Here is a 14534-nt window from a genome sequence, read left to right on the forward strand (position 1 = left end):
AAGATCTTCACGACCCAGATAATCATGATGGTGTGATCACTCACCTAGAGCCAGACATCCTGGAATGTGAAGTCAAGTGGCCTTAGAAAGCATCACTACAAACAAAGCTAGTGGAGGTGACAGTATTCCAGTTGACCTATTTCAAATCCTGAAAGATGATGCTGTGAAAGTACTGCACTCAATATGCCAGCAAATTTGGAAAACTCAGCAGTGGCCACAGGACTGGAAAAGGTCAGTTTTCATTCCAGTTCCAAAGAAAGGCAATGCCAAAGAATGCTCAAGCTACTGCACAATTGCAGTCATCTCACACGCTACTAAATTAATGCTCAAAATTCTCCAAGCCAGTCGTCAGCAATACATGAACCGTGAACTTCCAGATGTTCAAGCTGGTTTTAGAAAAGGCAGAGGAACCAGAGATCAAATTGCCAACATCCGCTGGATCATGGAAAAATCAAGAGAGTTCCAGAAAAACATCTATTTCTCCTTTATTGAGTATACCAAAGCCTTTGACTGCGTGGATCACAATAAACTGTGTAAAATTCTGAAAGAGATGGGATCAGACCATCTGACCTGCCTCTTGAGAAACCTATATGCAGGTCAGGAAGTAACACTTAGAACTGGACATGGAACAACAGACTGGTAGCAAATAGGCAAAGGAGTACATCAAGGCTGTATGTTGTCACGTTGCTTATTTAACTTATATGCAGAGTACATCATGAGAAACGCTGGACTGGAAGAAACACAAGCTGGAATCAAGATTGCAGGGAGAAATATCAGTAACGTCAGATATGCAGATGACACCACCCTTATGGCAGAAAGTGAAGAAGAACTAAAGAGCCTCTTGATGGAAGTGAAAGAGGGGAGTGGAAAAGCTGGCTTAAAGCTCAACATTCAGAAAACGAAGATCATAGCATCCGGTCCCATCACTTCATGGGAAATACATGGGGAAACAGTGGCTGACTTTATGTTTTTGGGCTCCAAAGTCACTGCATATGGTGATTGCAGCCATGAAATTAAAAGACACTTACTCCTAGGAAGGAAAGTTTATGACTAACCTAGACAGCATATTCAAAAGCAGAGACATGACTTTGCCAGAAAAGGTCCATCTAGTCAAGGCTATGGTTTTTCCAGTGATCATGTATAGATGTGAGAGCTGGACTGTGAAGAAGGCTGAGTGCTGAAGAATTGATGCTTTTGAACTGTGGTGTTGGAGAAGACTCTTGAGAGTCCCTTGGACTGCAAGGATATCCAACCAGTCCATCCTAAAGGAAATCAGTCCTGGGTGTTCATTGCAATGACTGATGTTGAGGCTGAAACTCCAATAGTTTGGCCGCCTGATGTGAAGAGCTTACTCATTCGAAAAAACCCGGATGCTGGGAAAGATTGAGGGTGGGAGGAGAAGGGGACAACAGAGGATGAGATGGCTGGATGGCATCACCAACTCAATGGACATGATTTTGGGTAAACTCTGAGAGTTGGTGATGGACAGGGAGGCCTGGCTTGCTGCTGTTCATGGGTCGCAAAGAGTCGGACCCAACTGAGCGACTGAAGTGATTGAACTAAGGTGTATCCATATGCTTCTACATTCGTTTTGCATGTAAGTGTCTATATCCAGTACTTATATGAAAAAAGGGAAGTATACTTAACAGTAGCCAGTCAGGTATGTTTCTATTAGAACTCTTTTGAACTAATTGGAATGATATACAGTGTTACAATGATTTTGGAAAAAGAAGCCACCTCATGTTTGTGTATAGATTGTCTTTCTAAACAGTAAAGTGTTTCTGCCTTTGGATATGCATAGGAGTTGCGGCATTCTGATGTGGCACATTTCATTTAACAATATGGCCGTTCTCTGATACACTCAGTTTTCATAGTCTGCAGTAACTTGCATTGTTCCATACGCCTGAACAAAAACCATGGATGAAAACCACTGAGTTCTTAATGCGAAATGATTGAATCTTGTATTAGCATACACCTGTATAGAGAAGGCAATGGCACCCCACTCCTGTACTCTTGCCTGGAAAACCCCTGGACAGAGGAGCCTGGAAGGCTGCAGTCCATGGGGTCGCTGAGGGTCAGACACAACTGAGTGACTTCCCTTTCACTTTTCACTTTCACGCATTGGAGAAGGAAATGGCGACCCACTCCAGTACTCTTGCCTGGAGAATCCCAGGGACAGGGGAGCCTGGCGGGCTGCCGTCTATGGGGTCGCACAGAGTCGGACACGACTGAAGTGTCTTAGCAGCAGCAGATACACCTGTATACTTGAATGAAATGTCTAGATTGTCCTTTGGGATATTACACTAAAGTACGTTGCACTGTTATCATTTCAAGAACTGTAAGATGTTAGTAGCCTTCAAACTTCAAACCTACCCAACAGAGGTGTCTTGGCTGTTGGGGTAGGATTCAGCTTTTGAAACCTTTATATGTAATATTTGATAGCAATGCATCCTTGTATTTGTTTGGCATGGCCACGATGCGGTGATATCTAATGAAAGCAGAGTGTCCCTAAATAACATACTATGCTCCTGTCACCTATTGTAAGTAATATAAATCTTCTCATATATCTGAGAATATCAGTTTGTATCCTTGTTATGAAAAGATATTTTATGTTTAATTTGAAATATCTTAATTCAAAATACATGAGAGTTATATGTATATAACTGGATATTGTTTGTACTATACTTAGGCAGACTATATTACACTTAGACAAGGCCATATCCACCTCATATGTTGTTTAATATTCATAGTGAGTCATTCGTTATGTATATTCTCTACATTTTTTTAGTTCTTAATATCACCTTTAAGGTTTAATATGATTTTCAAGTTTGTTTTTGAGTATAGAGTGGAACATAAACAAAATAGAAGATAATTACCATCAAAGGAATGAATACTTTTAGTAATTATCTTTCAGATTAATTGTAGATCATGCGAATTATTTTAGAAAGTAATACATTTCTGTAAATAGGATCATGACATTAGTGGGAGTTGAAATTTTTACGTACAAAGTATTTACAATTTTTCTTCCTGTAATTATAGAAGTTGTAAATATATCTACGATCTCTATAAATTTAATACAGAATGAGAACACTTTGATGAATTTAATTGAACTGAAATTAAGAAAGTTAACTACACATGATTTCTATGGCCCAGATTTTTGGCTGCAGTGTAAAATAAGTGTTGAATTCCAAAGAGATTTTGACAGAAAGAATCATTAGAACTTGTGAAAAAGTGAAGTCACTCAGTCTTGTCCAACTTTTTGCGACCCCATGGACTGGAGCCTGCCAGTCTCCTTTGTCCAGGGAATTCTCCAGAATTCTCAAGAATACTGGAGTGGGCTTCTGTTCTCTTCTCCACGGTATCTTCCCCACCCAGGGATAGAACCCGGGTGTCCTGCATTGCAGGCAGGTTCTTTACCATCTAAGCCACCCAGGAAGCCCTCAGAACGTGTAACTGAGTGACAAACTCCGGTTGGAAAGCTTAGAGGATGGAGAGGATGCCAGTCCTATTGGCAGAATGGCGCCACTAGGAGAAGCTGATAAGGCAAGGGACCAGAGTGAGGATGAATTCTCCTTCAAATTTGTTTAATTTGCAGTAATGATGGTGCATCTAAGTAGGACAGGCTGTCGGTCTGAAATATGGAACTTAGGGATTGGCAGGAATGCTGAGGGCTGGAGCTGTTCATTTGGTGATATTAGTGCTGAGGTGATATTGAGAAGTATGCCTACTCTGGTCAAGTTGAAGATCAGATTGGTAGGAAACCTGTTAAAAGCTGCCTCCTTGTAAGATATAATTGTCATACTCCAAGGTCATGAATTTTCTCACCATGTTTTCAATTTTTGTCTTTAATCAACTAACATTTTTTGAAAGGAGTACTTCCACAAGGAGGTTTAGAAAACCTCTCCCTGAATGTTTTAGACCATTTGGTCAGCATTTTAACATATCTTAACAGATGCTTATAGTTTGTTTAAGGAGTTACAGAAATGATGAGAATTCCAAACCAAAAGAGGGACTTGCAGCGTGACCTCTTGACAAGAAATGTATTTTGAATCAAATGCAACACAAATGACTGTCAGTCGTATGTTGATTATGGTTTCTGTAACTTTCATGAGGGCAGAATCTCTAGGGATTAACGTGGCAATCAGAATCGGCAGCTAGTATATACTAGGTGAATGGACGGATGAAATACAAAAGAAATATAGAACCAGGCCTAGCATCAAAGTGTGTGCCTTTTAACTCAAAGCGAAGAACTAGAACACTTGAATGTGATTTCAGAACATTAAAATACACACATACAATTTAAGACATGCCATGAGAAAGTGTTGCACAACGTATAGTAAGTTATAGTAGTTTAGGGATTGAGGTTTTGACCAGGCAAAATAGGAGGAAGTTTCCATTAAGATTACAGAGATTTATCCAAGACTTACCCATTTCTTCTCTGAATTTTTTACAAAATAAAATCTTTGACAACATAAGTTAAAATAATACTGATATATGTATATATATATGTTTGTCTCCTATATATAAATAGAATTCTGTGTATATATATGCACTTAATGGTGTAATTTTAAAAGAATAAACAATAAATTAAAAAAAAAATATTGGTCCCGATCCATTTACATAGGGAACGATAGGACTTAATCACAGTGAACCTAACTCGACTTTCCTACTACTAAAATGACTTAATGAGATATAAGACAAAAAAGAAAGGTTATGTTTTGGAAAGCAGGAAAGGGCATTATGGTTCAGTACCTTCACTTAACTAACCTTTAAGTGTGCAATTAACATTTAAAAGAAATAAAGTTTTGAAAGAATTGTAGAGTCACTGCAAAAATGTAAAAAAGGAGTTAAAAGCCTATGGTTTTTAGGAGAAATCCCTTTAGATAACTGTGACAGTCATCAGAAAGTGAATTTGTGATGCTTAAAAAGAGGAAGAAAAATCTGCTCGTTTGATGACATAGTAACTGCTTTCCCCTTTGTTGTTTTCTTTGTGAACTTCAGCTCATTGACATTTTCTAAGATGAAATTTTCATGCTGACCTAGAATTGATCTTTTAAACACAAATCTTAGAATGTTTGAAAGAAGATGCTCAGTAGTAAGTAGGAGCAGCGGGACGGAAAAATAGAAGGGTTGAAACTTTACAGGATATTTACCTATTAATTCACAATTTGTCAGAATATAAGTTGTCTTTAAAAATTTATCATTTCTAGCCTCTGCTATTATAAACCGCTTTCCCCTTTCAGCATAGGGGGTGTCTGAACTCTTCTTTGCAATTTACTTATAGATCTTGAGTAGCCATGGTATCAGTACGGCAACTAAACAAAAGCTATTTACAATTGTTGAATTGTATATGACCTTTAAACACTAGCCCAATCCACATCTGTTCACCTGTGGTTTGCTTCCTGTTGCTCCTAGCTGCTGTTGCAAGACCTTAACTCTTTTCAAAAACTATCTTCATTAGATGTTTCTATGGCTCTCAAGGAATAGCTTCCAGATCTTCTGAACTAATTTGTCAGCTTTCATGTAGCTGCTGTGGGTGATTTTCCTCATTTCCTATTTTGATCCCTTTCCTTGGCACCATTGTGAGTGGAAAGAGGGGAGGAGTTTCCCGTGGGGCATAGCTGCTGTGTACTGAAGCCCTCTCCATGCCAAGGGTGTGGAGTGTCCTATGGCAAGACACAGAAACATACTTTACTTTCTTTGTCTCTCTCTTTTTTTAACATGCTTGATTTTTGAAATAACCAAGCACTCAGACATATGAGGGGGTAGGTAGGCCAGGCCTGGAGGCATATCCAAGAAGCAACTATTGCACTCACAATCATTTTGATCCTTTCCAAAATGCAGGCTTTCCTACTGGGCCTAGCCTGATCGCATAATACACACGTCTCTTCCTTTAGGTAGGACAGGGCCTTCCCCAGTGGCTCAGCAGTAAAGAAGCTGCCTGCATTGCGGGAGACAGGTTCGATTTCTGGATCCGGAAGATCCCCTGGAGTAGGAAATGGCAACCCACTCCAGCATTCTTGCCTGGAAAATTCCATAGACAGAGGAGCCTGACACGCTGCAGTCCATAGAGTTGTAAAGAGTTGAACAGGACTGAAGCAACTTAGCATGGATCTTCCAAGAGGCCTATAAATATGGACTTCCAACTGACTCCAAGAACTGTCCACATTATTCTTAAACTGTGCATTGAACATTTTTCTCTCCTGACATACTTTTAAAGATAAGTGAAGGAGCATAGAGGCAAATGAGTACTGCTATGTCTCTCCTCTCTCTTCTAACCCTCCTTCCTCTTCTATTCAGGGACTTGATGGACATGAAAACATTGTTAATCTTATGCTCCATTTTTTACTATTTATGGAAAAATACTGAAGTGTCTTCAGGTATTGGCTATGATGGCCACTTCAAACATGGGTTTCTAGATGTACTAGGTTCATTAAGCAAGAAGTCCTATGATGTAGGCTGTATCTACCACACATTGAGAGGGTTTTATTTGAAACATTATTTGTAAATAGAATCTACGAAACAACTGGCAGCTATATAAGCTTGTGACTTAGTGTGAAGACCGTATCCAGAATCAGAATACATCTAAGCCCATCGAATGTGTTCATTATTTCATATAGCTGAACAGAGAAAGAAAAGAAATGTCACCTGCCAGGGAGCCTGCAGTGTAAAGATGACTTAACAGGTTATCTGCAGCTGGAAGAGAAGCAAAATAACAAGTTTCACATTCAGAGCTAAAATCCTATTATAGGCTTGATTCATTCTATAATAGTTATCTTTACAGTTAAAACTTAAAATTGAGATGGAGAGTTGAAAATATGCAGAGTTGATATTTTTAATCATGGTAACAACATTTTTAATCTTTCTAATTGAGTTTCCCTGTAGGGAAAATTATGAAACTTACCAGTCTGATTCTTTGTTTTCCTTAATAACATACTTCACAAAAAATCCTATTAACAGAGAAAAAAATTTGAAAAACAATTTATATATATCAGAAATATTCTAGAAAAGTAGAAATAACACCTTGGTATTTACTTACCTTTCCATTCTATTAAAAAAAATGATGTTAATGAGGCATGGTAGTAGCTGGGCTTAATTTCATTTGATGTTTATATTGCTATATCAATATTGATTTTTCTTTTAGGTCAAATGACATGATATTGTAAATCTTTGGACTAATCAGTACACAGCGGGTGCCATTGCAGGCATAGAGCTTCGTGGAAATGCAGAATTAGTGGGAGGAGAGTAAAGATAAATAGAGACCAAAGAGGATTTAAAAGTAGATTGAGATACAGCTGTTTTCCATGGGACATATAAGGTTATATATTGCCTACTCTTTTTTTTTTAAATCTAGAAACATTGATAATATATAGTATACTATTTAACCTGTTTTTAAATATACAGTTTAACTGGTGTTAAGTATATTTAAATTGTTGTTCAATCGTCACCACTATTTCCAGAAATTTTTCATTATCCCACACAGAAATTCTATCCTTTTAAGCAGTACCTCCCCGTTGTCCTCTGCCCCCAGCTCCTGGTAACCTCTTTTCTCCTGTGTCTAAGAATCTATTCTAGATCAGTGGGTTCATACACTGACTTTTTTTGTCTATCTTATTTCACTAAGCATAAAATTCTCAAGATTCATCAGTGTTTGAGCGTGGATCAAAACTTCCTTTTTCTAGTGAATAATATTTTGTTTTATGTATATACCACATTTATCAATATTTCTGTTGATGGAAAAGTAGGTGGTTTCTGCCTTCTCACTATTGAATAACAATGATAGCATTGTGTGCACATAACTGTTTGAGATGCTGTTTTCAGTTCTTTTTGTTACATACCCAAGATGGAATTGTGGGATCATATGGTTAATTCTGTTTTTAATTTCTAAGAAAACACCAAGCTGTTTTCCACAGTGCTGATGCCGTTTTACATTCTAACCAGCAATGCATAAGGGTTCCTATTTTCATACATCCTTACCAACACTTTTTATTTCCCACTTTTTGGACAATAGCCTTTCTAGTAGGCATTGTAAAAACGGTATCTCGTTATAGGTGCTTTAAAAAATGCTATTGTAAATGGAATTGTTTTCTTAATTTCCTTTCAGATTATAGTGCACAGAAATACAACTGATTTTTGCATGCTGATTAAGTATCCTGAAACTTTGCTGAATTCATTTATTAGCTCTTTCAGTTTTTTTGTTGTTGTTGAATTGTTTAGTGTTTTCTTCATATAAAATTGTTATCTGTAAAGAGAGACAATTTTTTAAAATTTTCTAATTTGAATGCCTTTTATTTCTCTTTCTTGTCTAATTGCTCTGGTTAGTACTATGATGCATAGATGTGTTGTAAGCATTCATCCTTGCCTTGTTCCTGTTCTTAACAGATATAATTTGAGGCTTTTGTCGCTGAGTATATTAACTGTGACATCTTTTTATATGGTCTTTATCATGTTGTGAAAGTTTGCTTTTATTCCTAGTTTAAAGAGCATTTTTTTTTTCTCACAAATATGTGTAGGATTTTATCAAATGCTTTTAATGTATTGGTTGAAATGATCATGTGAGATGTTTTCCCTTTATTCTATTAATGTGGCATATTACATTGGTTAATTTTTTTTTTTTGGACAAAGAGAAATAAACACTATTTTTAAACATTCTACAAAATAGGATGTTTACTCATTGGATGATCTAAATCTGCATTACTGAGGGTTCACATCACAAAAGAATTAGAGACCACTCGATTTTAGCTTAGCAAGATTCCTTCCTATGCTTTTTTTCTGTATTTGTTAGGTTGAATGAGTTCAATATGGAAAAAAAAAGTGGCAAATGATTAAAAGTGCAAATAGCTTTGCATAATTTTCCTACCCAAAATATAATTAAGCCACAATAATTAAAGTTTTGGCTTGCTTGTTTTTTTGTTATATATATATATGTATATTTTATTGACGTTTAGTTGACTTACAATGTTTCAGGTACACAGAAAATTGACTCAGTTATCTAAGTGCACATATATTATTTTTGAAATTATTTTCTATCATAGGTTATTGCAAGATATTAACTATAGTTCCCTATGCTGTACAGTAAACCTTTGTTGCTTGTTGTACATCTATTTTTTAATTAGAAGTCTAGAATTCTATTCATAATAAGTCAAAGTAGAATCAAAATGTCATAATTTTTTAGTTAGGCAAAAAAATCATAAGTTTTCTAAAATATATATATTATACATATTTTATATACATATACAAAAGCTTTTCTACTTACACTTTATAAAGACTTGAAAAAGAACATCAAAAAAAAAGTGAGAGATGGATAAACTGGAGAAGATAAACTAAATGAAATGGGAGCACTGAATATAAAATAGAAAAAGTGAAACAAACTAGATAAAAATAAAACATCATCATATTTTTATATGTTGAATCACCCTTGCATTCCAACTATTATTTTAGATCTGTATATTTCTTTCTTCAACTCTCTCAATTTTTACTTCATGTATTTTGGAGCTCGGTTCTTAGATAGGAATATGTTCATAATAATTATATCTTCTTGATGGGTTTAAACTTTTATTAGTATATAATATCCTTATCTCTTGTGACCTTTTTGTGATTTAAAGTGACAATTTTAATTTGACAATAATATAGATACCTTACTTTTTGTGGGGGGCTACTCTGTACATGCCATATTTTTTCCCATGCTTTTGCTTTCAATCACTTTGTATCTTTTTATTGAAAGCTTGTAGACTGCATATAGCAGTATGTTTGTTTATTTATTTGCTTGTTTTATTGAGGTATAATAGATACATAATTTTGTTTACTGCCCTTTAATTTCTGCTTGTAGGCCTCCTTTAGTATTTGGGGAAAGAACAGGCTTGCTAGTGATAAATGATCTCTTTTCTTGTTGCTGTTGTTATTATTAATTTGGAAATGTCTTAGTTTTTCATTCTTGAGGACAGTTTTTGTGGGTATAAAATTCTTGTTGATAGTCTTTTATTTCAGCACTCATTTTATCGAAATCATATAATAATCCTATTGCTGCTAAGTCGCTTCAGTCGTATCCAACTCTGTTCGACCCCATAGATGGCAGCCCACCAGGCTCCTCCATCCATGGGATTTTCCAGGCAAGAGTACTGGAGTGAGGTGCCATTGCCTTCTGTGATTAATCCTATTAAGGATTCCTTAAATGTGACAATTCACTTCTCTATTGCTGCTTTAAAAATGATCATTTTCTACATTTGACACTTTGATTAGACAGTGTCTCATAGTTCTTTGATGTCCTACTTGGAGTTAATGAGCTCCTTGGGTATGTGTATCTACGTATTTCATCAGATTTGTAAAGTTTTCAATCATTAATTATTGAAATATTTTTTTCTTCCCTTTCTTTTTTGGGAATCCTGTGATATGCATGTTGGTATGCTTGGTGTCCCACGGATCCCTCATGCTTTGTTTATTTTTCTTCATTCTTTTATCTTTCTGTTTCTTTGACCTAATAATATCAGTTTCTTTACCTTCACATTCATTGATCCTTTCCTCTGCCTGCCCGTATCTACTCCTATAATAAATTTTAAATTTCAGTTATTGGTACTTTTCACTTTCAGAATTTCTGTTGGATTCCTTTTTGTAATTTCTATGTCTTTCTTATTCTATTCATAATATTGTTTTCCTTTAGTTATTTGTCCATAGTTTCCTTTAGCTCATTGAGGATGTTTAAAATAATTTATTTAATATTTGTGATTTATAACTTTAAATTCTGAACTTCTTCAGGAATCATTTCTGTCAAATTCTTTTTTACCTGCATCGGCCATGCTTTATGGGTTCTTCTCATGCTTTGTAATATTTTTGTTGAGAACTGGAGATTTGAATATATTATAACTTTGGGAATCTAATTATGCCACTCCTTAAAGACAGCTGATTTTTGTTTTCTGAGGACGGTATTCCTTGTGTGTGGTCACTCTAGTTTGAGTTTCATTATCTCTTCACTCAGCCAGTGATCTGACAATGTATGCTACATCACTTTAGTCATGTCTGACTCTTTGTGACCCCATGGACAATAGCCCGTCAAGCTCTCTGTCCATGCGGATTCTTCAGGCAAGAATACTGGAGTGGGTTGCCATGCCCTCCTCCTAGGGTATCTTCCTAACCCAAGGATCAAACCTGTGTTTCTTATGTCTCCTGCATTGGCAGGCCAGATCTTTACCACTAGTGCCACCTAGATCTAACAAAGATTTCCTTAGTTGTCTGGTTCCAAAAGGCAGTAGAGGTGTTTCTGCCTGTTTAAATCTTCTAATGCCATTAGGGAAAGCTGCTGCAACCAGAGAGTGTTGAAACCAAGGCAAGCATCTACCAAACCAACCAGAATGCACATCTCTGAATTTTGGAGAACAGGATCCCCATTGCTCACCCTGGCATCAGCCATTCCCTTTTGCATCTTAGGCATTATCCTCACAGTGACAGCAATGGCAATCCACCCCAGTATTCTTGCCTGGGAATCCCATGGACAGAGGAGCCTGATGCGCTACAGTCCATAGGGTCGCAAAGAGTCAGGCCAAACTGAGCGACTAACACATATCCACATAGTATTGTGTGTATGTATATGTGTGTAGTCGTGTGAGTGTCTGTGTGTGTATATATATTTAAGTTGTTCTGAAAGATAGTTTTTAAGTGAACTATCTGAAGGATATTAGAAAGATGGTTTTAACAGCTTTATCTGAAAGATAGTTTTAAATTGGGTTGCATACTAGTCCCTCAGACTCAGTGTTGGACCATGATGTGGCCAGCTTTAAGGTGGTAAATTTGAAATAGCTGGGAAAATGATGTGTGGACTGTAGGGGCAAAAGCTAGGCTTCTTTCTTTGATAATTATTTTAGGAATTGGAAATCACATAGAAGAAGAGAATAGAAAAAGATACAGATATTATAAATAATTGGAGATTATTTTTATACGCTTGATGTGGTTTGTAAGATTGAAAATGATTCCAAATTTTGCCAATATTGAAGAGTATAGTTGATGATTATTGTTACTACACATGAGTAAATTCTACATAGTATTTTTCTGTTTTTTTATAGATTGACTAATTATCATGACAGGAAATAAATCTTAAAATTATGGTATGTGTTTAAGACTTAGAAAGATCAATTTTATGATGTTATTTATTGTCATATGATTTTTTAATTTAATATTTATATACTATAGTGCAGAGAAACCAAACACTTCTATATATTTATTTACATTAAATTGTAGCTGTTTTTTGGTTAAGCTTTTGCAGAGAAGGGGAAGATACACTGGTACTGTGACAGAAGCACAATCAGAAATTTATCCACTATACTGGTTAATCACTTTCATAGTTGTTAATTTATCTTTTATAATCCTAATAACGAAATACTAAACTGTTATGCTTTTATTTCCTTTTAGAACCTTGTAAAACATCTTCCTGAGCAGAAGGTACTCAGTGAGCTAGCAGAGCTGAAGAATGAGTATGATGACCTTTGTGAACCTGAACAGTTTGGAGTTGTGGTATGTATCTAGCCTAAGGGCCCACAGACTCAGCGTGCAGGTAACAGTTAATAGAAATGGGGGCGGGCAGGGGGGAAGACATTTCAATTGCTTATATTTATTTATTTTTCCTACTGTATAACTATATAACTTATGAACATTGGCTGTCGGGAAAAAAAAAAAAAACAACCTTATTACTTTTAATATTATTGAAAAATAAAGAAGTTAAGATCAACATTATGAAATACCTCACAACATCTCAGGGATCTTCCTCTATATCAATGCTGATATTGATATTAATATAAATATATAAAAAGAACATGTTATTGTATTGACTATTTTTCCTTCTATTTAGATCTTGCTATTAGAATTTGGCTTTTTAATAAAGTTAGGCTTCTTAAGGGTGGAAAGGTGGAAACTGTTATAGATAATTAGAAATATTCTAGAGTCTCTTTTGAATGGTATACATTGTATCAGAAAAAAGACAAAACTTTTCAGATTTCCGGTAGAGTGTCATTGATTAAAACCATTAAATACAGTTTCAGCTGGAAATAAAATTTCATAAATACATTTTGTGCTTTAGTGTGGTTAAGTAATTACTGAAATGAATTATGTTTTCTTGTCTCTTCTTCATTTTAAAGGGTATAAAGTAAGACTAGGTGTAGATTATGTATTAAAACTGTAGTTTTATATATGTATATATATATGTTTCAAGCTTTCCTCAAAACTGCCATTCAAATAATTGACAAAAAGATGGTGGGTATGATGACTTATTTAATGTCCTAGAGAAAAGCTGTTTTTGACTCAGTGTTCAATTCAAGTTTGGTCCCATATAAAGAAACAGTTCTACTACAGCTTTCAGTTTTACCCTGGCTCTCTGACCATTTTCCATCTGCATCCTTAGACTTTTAAAAATGACTGTTGCACTTAATAGTCAAATACTCTGCTTCATCCAAAATATTTTATAACCTCTTTAATAGTAATACATTTGATTCGATCTGATTTGCTACTCTGCAACTTAAAAATCCTGTTTAAAGTCAAAATGTGATAGAACATTCCTTTTGAACATATGCAATAACTGCTCCCCCATATTTAGAGTTTATTGGTTCTCAGATATAGCACTGCATATGCTGATGTAGGAGCGTTCTGTCAAATCCTTGAAAAGCAAATCAGGAATGTCTATTTAGGGTGAAATAGAGCATGTATAGATACCTGAAGAAACTATATCTCTCATTTTTTAATTAAGCAAATTAAACTGGCCAGATATTGTTTATTAAATAGCAATACTTTAACACAATATTAAATAATAAAATTTTCACGTCCAAAGTCCACACTTAAAACTTAAGTTACTGGAATTCATATTCTAATTGAAGCAAGGTTATATACCATCCGAGAATTCAGCTGTGTCACGATGGTGATGAGTTTTACAGTAGGTACACCGCAGTTTCTCCGAAGCCATTTTTTTCCTGAATGCAGTTTATCTTGGGAGATGTATTAGTTTGCCAAGCAAGTCCTTCAAGAGGAATATCCTTGGTACTACACTGAGGAAATGAAGTTTTGGGACATAAAGAGCAATATACCTTCTGAACTCAAAGCAAAATAGTAAAGGAAAGAAATTTTGTGTTTATGCATGCAACCATAAAGAATTCTGGGGCTGTGAGCATGAAGTCACCTGGTCCTCTTATTTACTCTCCCCATCCTCAGCTACATGTCTATAGGGAAGATAGTCAAGGACATTTCTAAGTAGTTTATGCCATGTAAATTATCTAAGGCAGTATCAATCAGGATTTGCCTGATCTAAATAAAGATTAGATAGTCTCATATCTAGCGAAATTTCTTGAAATAATATTATAACAGTCTTTTAACCACATATGTAAGCATGTATATCTTGTATATAATAGCCAGTAGATAAGTGCTTATTGAATTTTAAGATAATTATTAGAACTAAGTATGAGCCTGATATTAAAAATAGCATAGTTTAGGTCTCAAAGTAAAAATTATGTTCAAATATATTTCTTCAAGGCTATGCTGAAATTAAATCCACTTCTCTGTGG

At 35.4% G+C, this 14534-nt stretch overlaps 1 protein-coding gene across 1 annotated transcript in view; it reads left to right on the forward strand.

Moving 5' to 3' along the window:
* DIAPH2 (diaphanous related formin 2) overlaps positions 1-14534 on the forward strand; it is a 791835-nt gene that overhangs the window by 469490 nt on the left and 307811 nt on the right. Inside the window, exon 22 of the mRNA XM_052663405.1 lies at positions 12400-12501. Coding sequence (XP_052519365.1) covers positions 12400-12501 — 102 coding nt within the window. The remainder of the gene's footprint in view (positions 1-12399; positions 12502-14534) is intronic.

This window comes from Budorcas taxicolor, chromosome X (genome assembly GCF_023091745.1).
Source record: "Budorcas taxicolor isolate Tak-1 chromosome X, Takin1.1, whole genome shotgun sequence".
Taxonomy (NCBI): Eukaryota; Metazoa; Chordata; class Mammalia; order Artiodactyla; family Bovidae; genus Budorcas; species Budorcas taxicolor.